General features: G+C 37.9%; 1 protein-coding gene across 6 annotated transcripts in view; it reads left to right on the top strand.

Annotated features, from left to right (window-relative positions):
• RBM33 (RNA binding motif protein 33) overlaps nucleotides 1–18,947 on the top strand; it is a 104,360-nt gene that overhangs the window by 4,412 nt on the left and 81,001 nt on the right. For all 6 annotated transcript variants that reach the window (XM_084281834.1, XM_084281835.1, XM_084281837.1 and 3 more), the window contains exons 2-6: nucleotides 5,179–5,257; nucleotides 10,423–10,471; nucleotides 12,522–12,598; nucleotides 14,666–14,957; nucleotides 16,075–16,182. In XM_084281834.1, coding sequence (XP_084137960.1) covers nucleotides 5,179–5,257; nucleotides 10,423–10,471; nucleotides 12,522–12,598; nucleotides 14,666–14,957; nucleotides 16,075–16,182 — 605 coding nt within the window. The remainder of the gene's footprint in view (nucleotides 1–5,178; nucleotides 5,258–10,422; nucleotides 10,472–12,521; nucleotides 12,599–14,665; nucleotides 14,958–16,074; nucleotides 16,183–18,947) is intronic.

An 18,947-nucleotide genomic window follows, 5' to 3' on the forward strand; every position in this document is an offset into this window, starting at 1 on the left:
GAGGGCCGTGTTGTGCAACTACTATATTGTTACAAACACTTAGTCACTGAATTCTTAAGGCTTGAATGAGTAATTGTTTACCAATATAAAGACTACATGATGGCTGTCCCCGAACACACAACCCAAAGTGTTGGTGTTTGTCTGGTGTATTTCTGCATGTGTTTTCTTGTGCACGAGGCAGTCCAAGTGGATATGATTTTTATGATGGGGTAGTGATCTGGACTCATAGCTTGCTTCAAAATGTTTGGCTTACATCACAGGCTTCAGTTCAGGAGTTCGTGTTGACCTTGAGTTTTTACTGCTAGATGTTGTGATTAGTTACCAGAAGTTTTTGTTCTGTCAGTGTCAATAGAACTGTTACATCTCTGTCCTGTGCTGTAGACATTTCTCCGTATGACACGGCAAGATACTGATGTTGGCTGTTAGGCTTTGCATTTAAGTGGTGTACTCAGTTCCTGGAAATCTGGGCTTCACAATACCTGTGTATTGGGTAACATCTTGCAGTGAAATATGAAGAAAAACACTCTGAACAAATAAACTGCTGCATAAAGAAAGGCTGGTAAGCTGTTCTTAACCTGGGGACTCGTGCCTGTAATGCTGTTGAGCGTTTTAAATACGATGCTGGGAAATGGGACAGATCAAGATGAAATGATTGCATTCAGTGTTATATCTAGGCATAGAAAAGTGTTATACCATGTGGTAAATGACTTTTCCTTTTTTCATTTCATTTCCCCCCCCCCTTTTTTTTTTTAATAACCCCTTCTGTTCTGCCCAGAAGCAGTCCAGCATAGTTACTTTAAAAGACCTGTTGGGTAAGCAGCGTGATTCTTTTTTTTCCATTGAACTATTGGATCACTGTTGCAAGAAATAGCTCTTCTCCATCTTGCTTAGGTTAAGGAGACATCTTTGATGCTTTCTCAGTGCCTATAAGCAATAGTAAGTTTGGTATTCGTGGTAGTGAAATACTGAAGTGGGCCAAGATACAAAATTTTGAGCTGCTAAGGAGGTTTACGAGGTGTAGTTAGTGTTCCGGAAAGCGTGCAGGTGTATTTGTAGCAAGAGCAGTGCAGTCATCAACTGTTTTTCCTAGTCGAGAAGTTTTGGCCATCTCATTGCAGTAAAATACTCCATCTTAGCAACAGTTGCTATGTGGGACTACCTTTTTAGGCTACGCTGGTACCATTTTAAGATGTGTAAGAGCTCTGCTCTGCAGTGTTCTTGCTGATTCACCTCCTACGCTTGTGAGACTTGACTGTGTAGCTAAGGCTTCCATTTTACATGGAAAATTATTAGCGTAAATTTTATTGAAAGGGAGACCAGGGAGCAGGAAACTGCCATCCGTGTAACCAAAGAAGAAATAATTCTGTGGATTTCTAGTGTGGATGAGCTGTTCTTATGAAGCAGGGAAAAAATAATAAAACAGAACCAACAAAAAGCAGTTCTGGTCATACATCATAAAAGCAGAAAATAAGCTGTAGAACAGCTTACAGCACTGCTGTTGCTGCAGTAGGGTAAGTACAAAGCAAACAGAAACCTTCTTAGTGTAGGGAACCGAGTGTGTTTGGCACTCTTTGTACTTAGGTTCGCAGCTGCCCAGAGCCTGGGGAGGCAGGCGGGTCTAACAAAGCGGGCAGCATTGGGCAGTCTCTGTTCCAACTTCTCTGAAGCTTCTAAAACAGTGTTTTTCTTAGTGCTGCAGTGAGGGAGAACCAAGTGTTGGATCATTTCTTTTTTCTTTTTTTTTTTTTTCCTGCATAACTGGTTTTTCCTGCTTCCTCGTTCAGTGCTTTTTTGGTATGTGATAGGCCTTGATTTTTTCCTTACAATGTTGCCTTGAAGTTGCCTGGGGGGACGCCAGTGTATTTAGTGCTCCTGTTTGAATCCTGCTGCTGATACTCTGCTAATCCATGCGCATCTTGGTGACCATGTTGCATTGAAACAAGGAGCCATAGCCATTGCATTGCAAATCTCACCAACGAGCTGTGATGTACAGCTACCTTCCTAGCTGCAGTGATACCACTGGAAGAAGTACAAAACATTTAATGCCCTGTGATGGACATTTTCCTGCTTAAAAGACTTACGTGCATGGATTTCCCCCCTTCCCCTTTTCTCACCTCCAACACAGTAGAACTGAGAATTTAAGAAAAAAAAAGTGTTTGGCTGTTGCTCTCAGTGGTTTTGTGCTCTGCCTGGTGATGAGTTTTCTGAGCACTTCACCACGTGTGACATAAACATTGACTTCTTCAAGGAGAAACATCCATACATGTTATGCTAATTGTTGATCACTGGTATATTCCAATGTTATTTCCTACACAGAACAAAAATACAGCTTCAGAAATGAAAAAAAAAAAAACAAAAAACCACAAACAAAATGGTGCCTCTGTGAGGTTTTATAGGTATCACGCGGCCAGCAAGGCCTTACACCTGTGTAGCTGTTTTAGTGCTTGCTATCTCACCAACCACGACGCTGGAACTGAATGCTCTTTGTAGGCGCATGACTACTGTAACCTGCTTTTCTGAAGGACAGGTACGGCCTGCTTTGGGCTCTGACAATACGCAAGGGCTTAATGGCGTAATTTGTAATGCTTGTTGTCTGCGTCAGCTGTCACAGAACAAAAAAGTATAAAGCCCCAAAAGAAAAGCTGTCTCCCTTTGACCCCAAAATCTTTGTGTTGTAAGTGGGCGATGAGACAGAGAAGGCAGCAAGGAGGTGGTGGGGACGTATGTGGAGTGGTTCTCAGGAGCCCCACTCACTGCATGGAGGTCAGCCAGTTATTTCGGAAGTCTTTGTATGCATCCTGCCCAAGGGGGCTTGTGAGAAAGGCTTTGAAGGAATGTAATGCAGCTTTGGATTTTGGTAGGAGTTGCTCTTAAATAAAGAGCAGAATGGGACAGTTTAGGACAAGTTACAAGAGATGGAGGGAGGGTGGAGGTTTGTGTTGCTGACTGAGTAGGAGTCTATGCCAGGAATTTGGTTCCTCTTCTGGTATTCTTTACTGCTCGTAAGCTGAAGCACTTTTATAGCAGTGAAACTCAACTATCAGGCCTGGAAGAGTTGCGTGAATTGTATTGAAGAGCGTTTTTTTTTTTTGCTGTAAAGGCATGTCAGCAAAAAAGGAGATTTTGTTGTGTAGCTTTGTCTGGGTTTAAATCTGGCAGAAGGTCCATCTGTGTAAGAGTTCAGTGCTGAATTGAGTCACGACAGAGCTAAGATACCATCCTCGAGTTGTATTGGTTTCTAATTCACTGCTCTGTACTCCTAAGAGTGGTGCCTGGGATGCAAAATTGCAATTTCTTTCCAAGGAGCAGGCAAAGCTTAAGAAGATACTGCCTTCCAGGTGGTGGTTGTCGTCTTGAGGTATGTTAGTGTGCAAACACTCCTGCTTTGAGTTGCTGCAAACCCAGTCACGTTACCTTAAACCACCTTTAGAGGTGGTTACATCAAGTCAGTTGCTGCAATTCAGCTGTAAGAACAAGGACACTGCAGGATATTTGTGCTCTTAAAACAGCAATAGCCAAATACAGTCCCTGCAGCATGTTTCTGAGTGTAAGGAGAGCAACGTGGCATTTTTTACAGACCACAAGACTGGATAATTTGGTGTTCAAGAGAAGAAAGTAAGTGGTTGTGTATCTGTCTGACTTCTCCCTATGGTTGGAAAAGGAATAGGAATTGAAGGAGGTTGGGATATGTAGATGTTTGAGCAGAGAAATGTAAGGTTACTGTTTGTTTCAGTGGTATTAGTCCATGTAGATTAGCAAACGTATAGAAGCTTTGTTAAAATACAGAATTATCTACAGGGAGTAAGGGGGGAACCTGATGGAGGGGAATTGTTTTTTATCTACTCTTCCAGAAGAAGTGAGTTGCCATACATGATTTGTATGGCATTATCATTCATATTGAGCAGTCTTATTTTAATATCTGTGTATGATAAAAAATAAAAAATTCAGCTCTGGCAACATCATTAAACCAACAGCTTTCAAAACAGAAATTTTAATTTTAATGTCTTTTCCTCCTTTTAATTTCTTGTTGACACTTAACACCTGCTTTTTGCTTGTATGAAATGAATAGGTTTGTCATTGCATGTGAGGAATATTCAGCAAAGGATGCTGCAGCTGAGTTTAAAGAACTGAAGACTTTTTTTTTGAAAGCTCTTCAAAACACAAAGATCAGTCTATCATTGGTGTTGTATTTAGTCAAAGATTTAAGTGCAAATTGAGCCAGGAGAATGACTGGATGTATGGCATCTAAGTGTTCATCAGTTCAGACTGTAAGGCTGGAAGGGCTGGGTAGTTTGGCTTCTTGTATTTTGGAGATCGTTAAACTGCAGACAGTTTCCCTTTGTCTTGAGCATAACTTTTATTAGTCTATTTATTTGACTTTTACAAGTCGTTAAAATGGGTAAAAAAAACTCTATTTCTTGTCTGTTTTCTCTGTTGGGCTGTAGCCAGAGAATGGGAGAGTGAAGGTTGAGGTTCTGAAGGTTGTGTTGCCAATGTGCAGGTGATGAGTCAGCTGCATATCTGCACAGAGCAGATGAACTTGGCATTTCTTTTGCAGATAAACGGAAGATTTCATCTTTTTAAGTAGTGAAATTGTCATTTAAAAACTAAGCTGCGTAAGAATAACTTGTGACCTGACAAAGTAAACTGAGGTTACTTGGTGAGAAAAATATTTGGAGCAGCAGTCTCATTTTGGAAGGCGTGTACAAACTTAGGTGTACAGGGTGACCTGCTTCCAGGTTTCTTAATGCCCCAGCTGAGGTATTGGTGGTGTTTTACACCTGACTTCCCTCTTCTTTTTTTTCGGGGGGGGGGGTGCTGGTACCACCCTGCCTTGTGCCAACCTGGTGGCTGCTGCCTTTTTCTAAGTACTTTTGCAAGAGCTCAGTGTGGGCAGATAGGCTTGTTGCACCCAAGATGAACAGAGGACTGGCAGACATAATTCCCTTCATCTCCAACGTACTTGAACTTTATGAGCTTTTACACAATTTTTTTTTAAATTATTGAAACAAGTCAGTATTTATCTGGTTCTCTCATGTTAAAACAAAGTGAAAAAATTATCATTGCATCATCTTAAAAATCAAACAAAACCAGACTGAGGTTGCTTCAGAAACCTCCTTGAATTTCAATAAGGATTATTTCATGTAGTTGCCTTTTATTTTTTTTTTTCCCCTACAGATGACGACTTTGATCAATTTGATAAGCCTGGTGCAGAGAGGTCTTGGAGAAGAAGAGCTGGAGATGATGAGTGGGACAGGTGGGTAGAATATTTTCATGTTTGGCTTCTGTATTACATCGCTGCGTTTCGCTGTTCTGGCATTTTGTATTCTAATATTTACAGTAGTGCACTTTCAGATACTAATGAAGATGTTGGTTGTTATGCATGTGTCAGCAGATGCTAGACTGTGCCAAATGTATATTTGTCTTGAGGAATTTAGAGAGCACTATGAAGAGATGCCATTTAAAATTAGATAAATATAAAGCATTTGTGGTGTGTAATTAAATTTACAATAAAAGCCTTGTTTTTCCTCTAAGTCTTTAGTAGGGTCTTAATGATTAGCTTAAATAGATTTTTGTCTGGTACTTGAATTTGAGAGGTTTTAATGTTTAAATTCTTATTCTCAAAATCTGAAGGGTAATTGAGCTTACATACAGGCTGCTATTGAAAAATACAACTGCTATAAAGATTTAGAAGTATGCACTAACTTGGTTATTTTCGGGGAGAATAAATGCATATCCTTTTATGTGAAGGCACTCTGACTGCGAAAGACGAGTCTAGCTGCTGGCTAAACTTGTCTGTTCTTTCTGGTAGGAAGCTTTTCACTTCTTGTTAAACTGCTTTATTATTAGTCCTTTTTAGTAGCAGAGAAGCTTGTTCAAACTTTGCCAGTGGTCAGTGTGTTTCACTGTAAAAAGGGGGAAAAAAATTGAATTGAACTTGTCTTATCTAATAATCGCTCCTGTGACTCTGGTAAACAAATTGTACTGTAAGTAGTTTTCCACTGAGCTGAGCCCTGGGAGTGAACCAGCTACTGTACGCTTATTGTCATTCCGGAGGGATTAGTTTCCTCTTCCATGCTTTCCTGCTAGGTTAAATAGTTTTCGCTGCTGTAGGAGGTGAGGAAGAATGACTAAGGAACTCAGACAATATCTTGAATGTACAGTTTGTTCTGCTGCTCTGGGGGATATCTGCTGCACTGTCATGCCAGCACAGTTGTTTGCGAGTTGGATGGTGAAAACTGCATCAAGGAACTGATCTGCTTTGAGAATGCAATTAAAATAATGTGTTCAAGCTAGGTCACTGTACTGTGCTGCCTCCCAGCCCCAGAGCTGTGGTGTCATGCTTGAGGTAGCACAGTAAACCCCAGAATACTAAAGCCTGTATCACAGGCAAATGCTTTTAAATTAAAATACGATTTTCTGAACTTTTTGCCTGTACAACTGACTTCATGGTGTGAATAGGTGGGCTTTTAAATGTTGGTTGGTCCCATTTTTTTCAGCTGCCTTACTCTTACTGCCATGGAAAATGTGGGCGAGTCAAACAACAGTTCTTTTGGAAGAAGCTGTAAACTTGTTGCTGGAGGTGAATGCCCTGTGACAAAGCTATTTTTATAGGACTTGAGGAAGGCTGTAGGGCATTTTCACTAAGTTGAGACTTTGAAGCATGCAGTTTTAGAAGAAAGTTCTTTCATTTATGTGCTTGTTTTTGTTGCTATTATTAGCTACGTGTAATTAGAAACGATGAATAATCATGTTTTGTTTATTCTTGAGTGCAGTTGTAAGGGAAATGGTTTTAGGTGCAGTGCTAGAGATTCCAGAGTTTCATCTTGCTGATCATTTGAGAGAATATTTTTTTTACAGCTTTATCTGATAGAATATCATTTAATTTGCAAATGTGTTGGGATTATTATTATTCTAATGATAGTTCTTGCTAGATTGCGAGGCTTTCTTTTGGACGTGTTAAATTCTGTGGTTGTCTGGGCACATGTAAATGCCTTACCCCCGGGTATGTTGTTGCCCTAATGTAATTTAATTTTTTCTAACTATTGGCCTGGTTCAGTATAGGGCACACCTTACTGAATATGGCATGGGAAAAAAGCTGAATAAACACAGTAGACCTTTTTGGTTTTTTTGGGCTCTCATGCTTTGTTTTGCAACCTAAATTTTTTTTTTTTTTTTTTTTTTTTGGGGAGGGATGAGGCTGAGGGAGTTAGGCAGTTAGAAAAGAGTTGATCACTGATGTGTTGCTTTTTAACTGAGTCCTGTCTCCCAGACTTTTAAACCATTTTGGATTTCCAGCTCTCTTTTGTTCCCAAACACCAGAGGGTGATAGCTGAGAGTTGGAAGGCCCATGTTATTTTGGAGTACAAATGTAACATTGTTCTTGGAGAATTTTTCCCATTACCCTTTTTTATTACAAATTCTTTTCCAAAACACTTGTTCTTGCTACTGCTCACGTTTAATGAGGCATGCTCATGAAATCAGAGGCCAGAAAGGGCCATATAGTCTGATGTGTTTATCACGGGCTGTTAACTTAAACATTTCTCTCTCTTAAGTAGCCCAAAGCTTGGGTTTGGGAAAAATGTGCTGTTCTGGTGCTATTCTGTGAGATGACAGGAGTGATTTAGTAGTTGATTTTTGTAGAAATTTCTTTGTTCAGACCCTCCTCTGAGATAGTTCATTTCTCTATGTTTGGAAGAAAAAGACAACTTCTCCCTTTTTGTTGTTTCATTTTTCATGTTATTTTCTCATCCTGATTTGATGAGCTGAATTTATTCAGTGATGGGAACATTGAATATTGGAGGTGAGGAAGGGCAGGCAATGGGTCTGTCTCTTCTGAGAGCAGTGAACTAGATTATTCTTGTCCCATTTTCCTAGAACTGCAATATTGGAAAGACCTTTGTGTCCTGATGATAGTGAGGATTGGTTGCCTTTGGAACTGTCACAGATGTGTACTTTTATTCCAATTTAATTTTTCTTGTATGGCTTTGCGTGGTATTGGCTTCCAACCATCTGGTTTTCTCTGCTAACTGAAGATCTCTTAGTAGCTGTCGTGGTTTTTTTGTTTGTTTCTTTAAATAGATCTGGTAGTTCTGGTCCCTCTTTTCTGATATATAACTTCAGATTTAGTTATGTTAGAAGTTTGAGATGATGTCTGCTTTACTGTTCAGGCTTTTCACTGTTACTTTAATTCAAGCAGTTACCAACATTGATTTTTCTTTTAAATCATCAGTGCAAATGGTGAATACCATTGTATGGAAAACCTGTTGACATGTTGTCATGGGCTTCGTTTATGTGATCATACAAACTTTTTGGTCTGCCATGTAGCAAGCCAAAGATTTTTAAAAAATCTAGAGTATGTATGCAGTTACTTCTATTGACCAAATGTCTTAAAAAAAAAAAAAAAAAGCATCAAAGATTTTTTTAGTGATATGCTGAATAGCCATAACTATATTTAGATAATGAATTTAGTCTTTCATTATCTTTATCATTCCTTCTGACCTGACCTTCTTCCTAGCTGAATTTGCATTTTGTCTTTGAATGTTGCTACAACAGAATCACAGAATCATCTAGGTTGGAAGAGACCTCCAAGATCACAGAGTCCAACCTCTGACCAGCACTAACAAGTCCTCCACTAAACCGTACCACTGAGCTCTACATCTTTAAAAAGATGTCTTTTAAAGACCTCCAGGGATGGTGACTCAACCACATCCCTAGGCAGCCCATTCCAATGCCTAACCCACACTCTTGCTGTCTATTTGAATTTTGTTTGTGCAGCTTTATTAAAAGCTGCCAGCGGTGGACCATAGTGCTGGGAAATTTTCTCAAATCTTTGTGCTTTTGTCAGTTTTTTTTTGTCAGATTACTGATTCCGTGCTGAAGAAATCAGTGTGCCTTTTTGCTACCTCAGGTTTGGCTAAAAACTCTTCCAGAACCATTCTGTTACGTACAGTTTTCTGTCTCTGAAATAAAGGACTTAAATGCTAGCCATTTTACTCTTTGGGATGTATGTGTCGTATGTCCCAATTTTTGTTTAATATTGCAGTGAACACAGAGCAGTTGCTGGTTGTTAATGTTCAGACATTCCTGGAATTGTTTGAGATCAGTATGGAGAAATACTGTGTGCTGCTGATAATATCCTATTCAGTGATGATGTGGAATGCAGTCAGTTCTCTCAGAGTATTTTTTTTTTTTTTTTGTGCATTATCTGTGCATTAGCTAGGTCTTAAAGACATGTGCCTATCAATGTCTAGTACTAATTTATGTTTTGAGATTGGCTTCCTCAGTTGCTCCTGTGTCATTCCAGGTATTCCCGTGTCATCCTCCTAAAGAACTCTTACACATAATTACAGCAGTATGAATTTCCTCTTAGCTGCTTTAAAAGAGTAGCAAATATGCTTTTTCTTGTGGACTCAAGTATAGTGAAACCTATCTTTAGTTCCCATTCTCACTTTGGGGTATTTAATTTTTACGTAATATCCAAGGCCTGTGTTGTTTTTCTTCTTTAAGGTCTGCCAACATATGCAGGTTAAAATAGGTTCCTGTTCTTGAATTACAGCTCATATTTCAAATCTCTGCCATCTGATTTCAGAGTTAGGATGTGTGTGCTCTGATATGAGCATTTGTCAGTAATAAATATTTTCTATAGAAGGGGGAATCTCTTTATTCCTGGCACTGGACTAAAGGCAAAATGAAATTAAGTAGTTAATATCTTAAATAGTGAGACTAGTTCTTCATGTTGGATCCTCTTTATGTAGGAGACTGTGTGTGTTGGAAGAAGTTTAGTAAGCCAGGTATTTTCGTTTCCTGAATTCTTAGCCACTCTCAAAGAGGTAGTGAGCCACGTATTTGGTTTCTGTGGTCCAGCAAATGTCTGACCTTTCCTCCTCCTGAATTTATAAAAAGCATTTTATAAATTCATTTATAAAAGATGGGCATTTATAAAAGATGTAGGCCTTACCACCTCCCAAGCCAGGTGGCCTCCAGATGCCTCCTTCCTGAAATGAAGCTGGGACCACTTAGTGGCCTGTAGGCTGAGTTATGCCTACAGCATGTGACTGTCCTACCTGCTGCTTCTGTGGGGAAGTGGGAAACAACAGTTTGGACAGTATGCCCAATGGCCTTGAGGAGGAGAATCTAGCTGTGTCTTAAATGTCTGCATTTTGTCTAGGTATATGTACTGTGTCAAAATCAGAGGGATATGGAAAGGAGATGGTCTGAAAATGAAGTGTTTGCACAACGGCAGTATTAATGTGTTTCGTCTGATGCATTTAACATCCTTTCCTGCTTGCTAAATGCTTTGTTAAAAGGAAAGCTTTGTGTGGAATCAGTGACAAATCTCAAGTTAGTTTTTTAAGTCATGTGTGGTGCTTATTTCTGTTTTCTAAGTTCAACTTTTCAAAATTTGTTATTATATTCCAGTGAACTTGATGATGATTTGCTTGGAGAGGATTTGCTCGCTGGCAAAAAGGTAAGAGAGATGCGTTGAAGTGAACTGTTACAGATATTGAAATGTGAATCTTGTTAAGCTCATCCACTCCAGTTATTTGATACGACCTTTTATGAATCATATGGTCGCCTCCCTGAAGCCTGAGCGCCACCTTGCTCAGGTATCTGATCTGCTGTCTTGCCAGACACTTTCAACCCAAGGCTCTGCTGCTTTTGTAAAATACCTCCAAGTGTGGTGATTTTAATAAATTTTTAGTACTTTTTTTCCTGAGGTGGCATTTCTCCTTGTACCACACAGATCCAAAAAAAAAAAAAAAAAAAAAAAAGGCTCTCGAAATCAATTTATCTGAAGCTCAGATTGACTTAATTAAAAATAATAATAATAATACATCTATATAAAAAGTGTATGTGTTTATATATATGCTTCCTGCAGCTGGTCAGGATTCCTGATAATTCATTTCAACTGCCAGTTTGCTGGCTATTAAAAGCTATTTGTCAAAATATCAGTACTGTTGTGCCGCTCACTCCCAGCAGTGTTATACCGAGATCTGTTTGAGGTGCTCTGGTACATTCTGGGTGGTGAGTGAATGAAAAAAGCAGTCAGTGGTGTCTATTAAAGATCCACCCACTGCACTTCATTTGCTACTTCTTTACATAACAAGTAGGCAGAGGATTTTCCTTCCTCCAGTAAAGGAAGGATGTGGGAAGAGCTAGTGTTGGAGAACATAAACGAGTTTCCGTACGACTGCTTTAGACTTTCCACTCTGTGATACGTGTTTCCAAAATGGAACTGCATGAGAGATTGGATTTGTTTGGATTTGGGCCTGTTTGGATTTGCCTGATACCTGCAGGAAGAGACAGGGAAATCAAAACTGGCTGGTCACTTCTTCCCCTTCTTTATCTGCTAAATGAGTTCAATTAGAAAGTAGTTCTTAAAGTTGTAGCTGGAGATGAATAGGTTTAAGAAGCATGGATCTGGTGAAAGTTGAGTTTTAATTGATGTAGCTTCACACTCCAAATGTTAGAAGCTAGCTTTGTGAAATTATTCTGTAAGTAATCCCTGTTAAAGATAGGAAATCCTGTTGACTAGTTTACTGGTTACAAAAATGTAAGCACTTAACATTAAATCTTTGTAGTTGAAACAAAGTTGATAAAGCTACTTACTAAAATTTGACTGTATGAATATAAAGCGATACTAGATTTCTCCAATGTATTACATGTTCTTTTGCTTTTCTTAGTCTTATTTTCAGTTTTCCAGAGCTCTCAGCAGTATCTCTGGGTATGGACTTAAATGGTGGAGTAATAATAGGTTTCTCAGGAAGTTTTCCCTGAGCTATTTAGCCTAAACTTGCTTTTACTTAATCTCATCCAAGTACTTTTAGATAAGTCTACCCTTGTGTAACCTTTCTGCCCCCATTACTTCAGGGGGATGGAAATAATGTTGCTGAGCAAAACTGTAGTTATCTCTTCCTACAGTGTAATTATTTAAAACAAAATAAAACAGAATAAATATATGAAGCAACTGAAAATATGGTTTGACAAATTAGGAGTTCAGAAAAAGGCACAATATTTTCTTCTTTCCTTAATTTGCTTGAAAACTACTTTATCAGTGTTCTTAATACCATTATATAAACACTTTTTCAGTGTTCTTAATATCATTATATCATTTCTCCAGGCTCCTAAGTATCTGCTCATTAAAAAGAAGAGCAATTCAAATTGTTTTTTCCTGACTTGCCTAATGTATCAGGGTCACAGGGCAGTTAAATAATGTTAACTGTTCTCTCATCCTGGTATTTCTTCAAGTGAATTGTCATCTTTGGCTATATTTGGAAAAACCTCAGTGAATAGACTTGATAGCTGGGCAGATCTGAGTTTTGGAAATTTATGTTCAACCATCAAACATTTATTTACAGATTTGTTATCTCGAGTGGTGTATTTTTCTTGTTGAATTAGTCAATTTCGTTGAGGATCCTCATTTAAAAAACAAACAAACAAAAACTTCTGAACATTAAGTAGTTTGTATAGTTTGTATCCATATTTTATGCTCATGATTGACTTTTTCCAAAACCTAGAATCAGTCAGACTTGTCAGATGAGGAGCTGAACGATGATCTTCTGCAAAGTGACAATGAAGAGGAGCACGAATTTGGGTACCTTTTCTAAATCCTGTGTTTTGAATAACTATTATGCTATATGTATAACCTATAAGTTTTTGACTACTGATAATAACTCTGTAGTAGTTACTAGTTATATACTTTTAGTTTTGCTTCTTATTCAATCGACTACTTACTATATGTATATATGTGTTCAGTGGCATTGTTAATGTGTCAGTAAAATGATGCTTATTTATTTGAATCTAATAAAATTAACATAGCCCAAATCTATAAAAAAAAAAAAATACCCAGAAAGCTTCAAGAAGAAACCGTATCATTTCCTATGCTATTTAGAACTGTTTGTAAGTACTTAAAGAGCTCTTGTTCTGTGCTTTTTCTATTGTTGTAGGCTTTCATCTCTTATTCTTTTCCTGCCATCCTGCATTTAGAAATGTATCTTACCACCTGAGACCTTGAGGAGGGGCTCTCCATAGTTTCTGAAGCATGAACTGTGGTTTAAATATTTGTGTACAATACACAGCAGGAAATTTGTATGGGGTCTGTAGGGTTGAGCAGGGTTTTACTTCCATGGGAGTTAAGTGAGGAACCTGCCCGGTGAATACTCTGTTTTGATACAGATCCAGCGCTTAATTATGGGCATTACAAATCAAAATAAAAGTTCTGATTGTTTCACATTTCAAGCTGGACTGAAAGGGATTAGAAGATGCTTGTGATGGAGAAGTGATGTAGTATCACTGCTGCTTTTAATGGTCTTTCTTTCCTGGCCGCTTTTCCTTGATGTGTCATGCTGTGCAGGTGTATGTTCTGAAGCAGTACATTCATGTCACTCTGAGATCTCCTTTTTATCCTTGGTGTGGATTAGGACAAGGGACGTCTCCCTGTATTGGACTGATGATGGCGGGGTGAAATACCTCACCATTGAGACAATCAGTCTCTTCACTAGCTGCTCTTTTCCTCCCTGGAGCAGTGAGAGTTGGAGTATTCCCTTCAATGTGGGGAGTTCAGTTAGTCCTTGCTGTTTCTCCTCTGGATTTCTTCCTTGTTGGGCCGTGGGCTGCAGGGATAGCCATATGACTGCACTAATGCTGAGGAAGTACCAGGAGTGTGGTACCCAGTGCGGGCAGATCTCTGCATTTTTAGCAGCTTTATTGCCAGGATATGAAAGCCTTGGTCCACTCCTCTCCCTTTGTTTCCATTGAAACTCATCAATTCCTCTGCAGCTGGGAGGATAATGATAATCCTGCATAATGTTTTGGTTATTGTATTACATCTTCTCCATCTGATAGATGCACATTGCTCAAAGCTGCCTGGATCTCGTGCCCCCAGACTTATGAAAATAGTAAATAATAGGAATGTAATTTAAAAAAAATAAATAAAAATCATTGTTTTCCTTGTACCCAGAACTCTCAAATCAATAAGAGCTTTTTCTCCCTGCTTTTATAACTAGTCTGCAGTTGGTGACTCGCCCTTTTATGTGTTGATGACAGTAGCTATTGTAAACAGTCAGTTCTGAGTTCTGCTTTTTCTCCAGATAATAACCTTTCTGTTTTTCATTTTGATTGCTATTTTCATTGTCTGTGCCAGTGCTGTTACTAATTTTAAGTCTTAGGCATACATATATATTTGTAAATTTGACTATATATTTTACATTAAGTAGAACATAAAATCTGTCGTAAAATATAAGTTTGGATTCAAAGTAATGAAGAAGGAGCAATATTAATGCATTTAGTAAGAAACTAATTTACCAGTTTATTTTGAGAGATTGGGAAAACAGATGCAATTACAGTAATTTTGTGGATTTTTTGTTAGTCTTGGAATTAAAATTAAATCCAGCCTGCTTTGGTTACTGAGCAGGACTTTTGCCAGTTTGACCTGTTAAACCATCTGGTTGGTTTGATTCCCCTGGTCAAATAGCCTGCAGTTCGTGATAAGCTGCAAGACGGTATGCATTATGAAAGTATGGCATGGAGTCAAATAGTGTGTGAGGTATAATTTTGTCTACCAACTTAGAGAATATGTCTGATGGCTTTGTTTTGCTAAGTCTTTGTGAGTACACTTGACTGTTATATTTCAACCTTTGAATCTTTTTCCCCTGTACTATAGTTCCCAAGGTGTCACAGTTAGCCTCGATGCTACGTCTGGCTTACTTACATCCTACGAACTCTCTGAGACCATCAATGACGAATCAATAGAACATGAGTACGACCAAGGGGAAGATGAAATTGGTTACAAATCTGAAGCACCTGAAGAGTATGCTTCAGAGTATGCAGAGGAAGGACATTATGAAGGCAATGATCCTGAACTGACAGAAGACCAAATAGAATATGGGGAAGAGCCTGGAGAAGATGATGAAGTGCTAGACCTTGAAATCAATGAACCCCTAGATGAATTTCCAGTGAGTTTCTTTCTATTGTATCTTCAAAGATAACGTTGCTTCATGTGCATAGGGTTTCAGACTGATTTGAAATCTGTTTACATCCCTAGGGAGTAGGGGAAATTAGACCTATTATCACTGTCTGCCAGTTTCTTTATCTAGGCTGTGACAAAGTTTGTGTTGACAGCTTGTTTGGCGGTAGGTAATGCTCCTTTGTCATGCTGGAAGGCAGTTGAGAATCATGACCTTGAGGATTGTATCCTTAAGGAAGAAAACAGCTTTGTGTGGTGGAGATACACTGCCAATTGTTAGAAGTACTTAATGCAAAAGCTTTTATCCAGGCTTTAGACAAGATCTGATAAAGTCCTTCGAAGGTGAAAAGATTATTGACCTGCTAAAGACATCTTTAAGGTGCTAATATCCCAAAGTGATTGATGTCCTGCTTGTTCATCCTTTTTGTAAGTGAGAACTGTCTAAACCTGAATAAAGAGATTGGAGGTTAGTTCAGAAAATGTCACCTGCATAATTTGGTATAATTTAAACTGTGTATTATTGAACACATGGTGCCTTTAATTGCTAGTTAAATGATTCAATTTTAATTAAAACTGTATGTGATCAGTGAGATGCCTTAAAATCTCAGCAAACTTTTTCTCTATTGTTGAGAATTTTACAGAGTTGCTCAGAGTTGTACAGCATGTAACTCAAATAATTGCACAATTTTATAAGAATATTTACATTTTTGATGAGCTAAAACCTGATATTAACATATATGTACTATAGGTTCATATTTCCTTTGGAAAGAAATTACTGCAGTTTTTGGTATATGAATTTGTAATCAAAGGATATGAAATACAGAAGTAGATGGGGTAAGCAGTAATAGACAGGATCTTTATGATGACATTGCTGGGATATGAAAATGTTTTGGTTATAATTTTGGTAATATTGCAATGGTCTAGTTAAAAGGCCTGGTAATTATACTTTATATGATCTGTCACTTATAACTGAGAATGTTGATAGATACAATACTTCTCTCCAGTTCTGGTAACAATACCAATGCTTACAGACACCTTTTCTTGACAGGTTTGTGTTTCTGTAAAGTTTGCCTATGTCTTTTCATCTTCCTGCATTATTCTTCTAGGATGAAGATTACATGCAGTCATATAATGAACAAGCAATGGAAGAACAAGAATATACAGCTGATGAGGAGCTGGAAGAACCCCAGACAATGACAAATGAATCAGAAGAGGTATGTGGTGAATTTAATGGACAATCAAATTAATGATTTTTCAGAATTTGATTTTCTGGAATTGTGAATATTGGTGGGTAAGAGCTGATGCAGCTTTGCCAATGTTGGATTATTAGTGGCATTACTCTTTATGTAGGATGAGTGGTGATAGCATGTGTATTGTTAGGTATTTAAATATTTGGGAAAAAAAAAAAAAGTGCCCCTTGGGCTGAAAATTGTAAGGGAGAGCTCATAGTGACAATATTTCATCTTGGCTTCAGCATTAGAAACTTCAGGGATGCTTTTTAGTAGGAGAATGATGGTAACACTGCATCATATTTAGGTTGTCTGTTAAAATCTCAGGTGGTTACGGTGCATCATTTTCCAGACAGATAATTCACTGCTGTTAAGTGTGTATAGCTCTCAGGTATCCCATTTTGAGGAGCGTGAACATAAAACGTTCTGTATGTCAGAAAGGCAAAGATCAGATTGTTTTGAAAGAAGTTGTATTGGGACAGAATTTCTTATGAAGTTAATTTTAGTTCTTTGATTGGGAAAGAAGATGAGTTCCATCATTTGCAAGAAGAAAGCTTATGCCAAAAGCTGTCAGGTATATGTTCACTCGGTATAGTCTGAAACAACGGCATCATACCTGTTAGTAATTTGCAGCAGGCTTTTGGTGTGGATTGCAAAGGGATTTTTTTTCCTTTCCCCACCAGGAATCTGTTTTCATATTACTTTTATCCAGTTCTTAATTAAATAGGATTGAGTGTAATACCTGCTGAGAAGTGTAGTCAGAGTGTGTTCCCTCTTTGGAGCCTGAGCTCATCAGAAAATTAATTCCTCAAAGACAAAGCAGCATTTTTCTGTAAGGTTCTAACAAATGAGTGTGCTGTGATATTCTTTAGTTGCATCAAAATGATAATAAACCATCATCCTTTGGTAGAGGAACAGAGACACCTTGAAAGGAACCCACCTATATTGTTCACTCTTTTTCTGTGCAGTCGTGACAGTCTATACCAAATATACCTTAAACGTAGTTTATTTTTTAAAAATTAAATTACCCTTCCAAAAAACTTTACAGCATTTAGAGATCTATTTTTTTTTTTGTCCATTCACTGGTAAATGGTTTCTTCCTGGTGTTTTATAAGCATTCTGATGCACTTGTTCTGTCTGCAGCCACAGGCTGTATGAGATGCTGGGAGCATGGTACATTATGTAAAATTAAGTACGTAGCTGTTCTGTCAAACTGACTGCTTCAAAAAAGCACAGCTTCATTTTTAGACTATAAACTAGTCAGTTCTGTAATAAGTGTTGTCTAAATTTGTCTAATTCAGAGTTAAATTCCTTTCATTTGAAATGCACCACTAACACATTTTTAATTGCCTTAGTTAATAGAACTTTTAGAGAACTTGTTCATTATATAACGTCAAGGTGCTGGCTGCGTCTTTATTCCGTTGATCTCCATTCTGACTTCATTCTTACGGCTTGCAGATTTCCACAGTTGTTTTATTTCCAAAATAGTACTGTCTTTTAATGCCTCTGTTATTCCAGATGTATCATATTTACCCTTGTCTTTAGGCTCTCAGTTGGAGTCTTCCGATGAGGATACCACAAAGAGAACCTTTGCAAAGCATGCACTCTTGTATGTGACGCTTAGGCCTCCAATGCCAATTGCTTTTATTTGAATGTTACATAACAGGGACTCTTCATTAAATCTCATAACATTCACAGCTTGTAAACAAGGGTAATCGTTGGCATTCTCCTGCAGAAAATATGGGCAAGAATAAAGCTGTAATAGATGAGGTACAAATAGACAGCATTGGTACTTTTTGGATGCAGATTTGGCATCTGAATAATGGAGAGAGAGCTGATAGAGAAAAGTGTTCTGCAGTGTTGTATTTTAAGCAGTTTCCACATTTCAAAAACAGAGCATCTGACTATACTGCATGAAGATTTATTTTTTTTTAAGTCAAGGGAAAAGCTGACTGGCCACAGGATTGGAACTTGATGGGGGAAACTGATGAAGCAGGAAAGGGAAAGAGACCTCAGGTGGGAGGGAGGGACAGGAAAAGTTTATCCTTGTCTAGATCAGTTTCAGGGCATAGTTTTTCACTTGATATTTCATTTGAAAAGGTGCTTAGAACTTGAATTATGTAGTAATAACAGTCTTCGTGGAGCTTCCTTGAAAACCCTAGTAGTGCTTTAGAAAACGTTTTTGCCTTTATAAGGTACAAAGAAAATCTCAATATCAAGATGTTTCAGCAGCAAATAGATTTGGTAAAACTGTCAGTTACATGAGTTATGTCCAAAATACTTTCAGGAGAATGATATCGCTAATTATTTCTATGATATATTCAAAAAAATGTGACTACCTAAAATCAAATTCGCGATTTCTTTGTCATTTTAATATTGGATCTAATCTTCTGTGAAGTCTATGATGGTGGGGGGGTTCTCATTGTATAAATTTAAACCGTGTCTTGGCTTGTGCTGATAAGAAATGACGAGGACTTTGATCAGGAACATATTTCATGAAGAAATCCTGCACACTTGTTTTTTTTTTTTTTTTTTGATAAAACGTAGACAAAAAAAGCCAATGTGTGCATTTGTCATAAGATTATTCCATCTATGTTTAACCAAAACTCATGCATTTTAGTTCTTTTGTTCAAGTTTGAAGATGTTTCAGCCTGGAAGTAAATGATGAAAAAGCTTAAACCAGAACAGTCCAATTTTAAACATTCAGAAAAATATTTAGGAACTCTTTGATTTGTTTTTTATTCCCATTT

Source organism: Netta rufina (assembly GCF_964035555.1).
Source record: "Netta rufina genome assembly, chromosome: 2".
NCBI classification, from domain to species: Eukaryota; Metazoa; Chordata; class Aves; order Anseriformes; family Anatidae; genus Netta; species Netta rufina.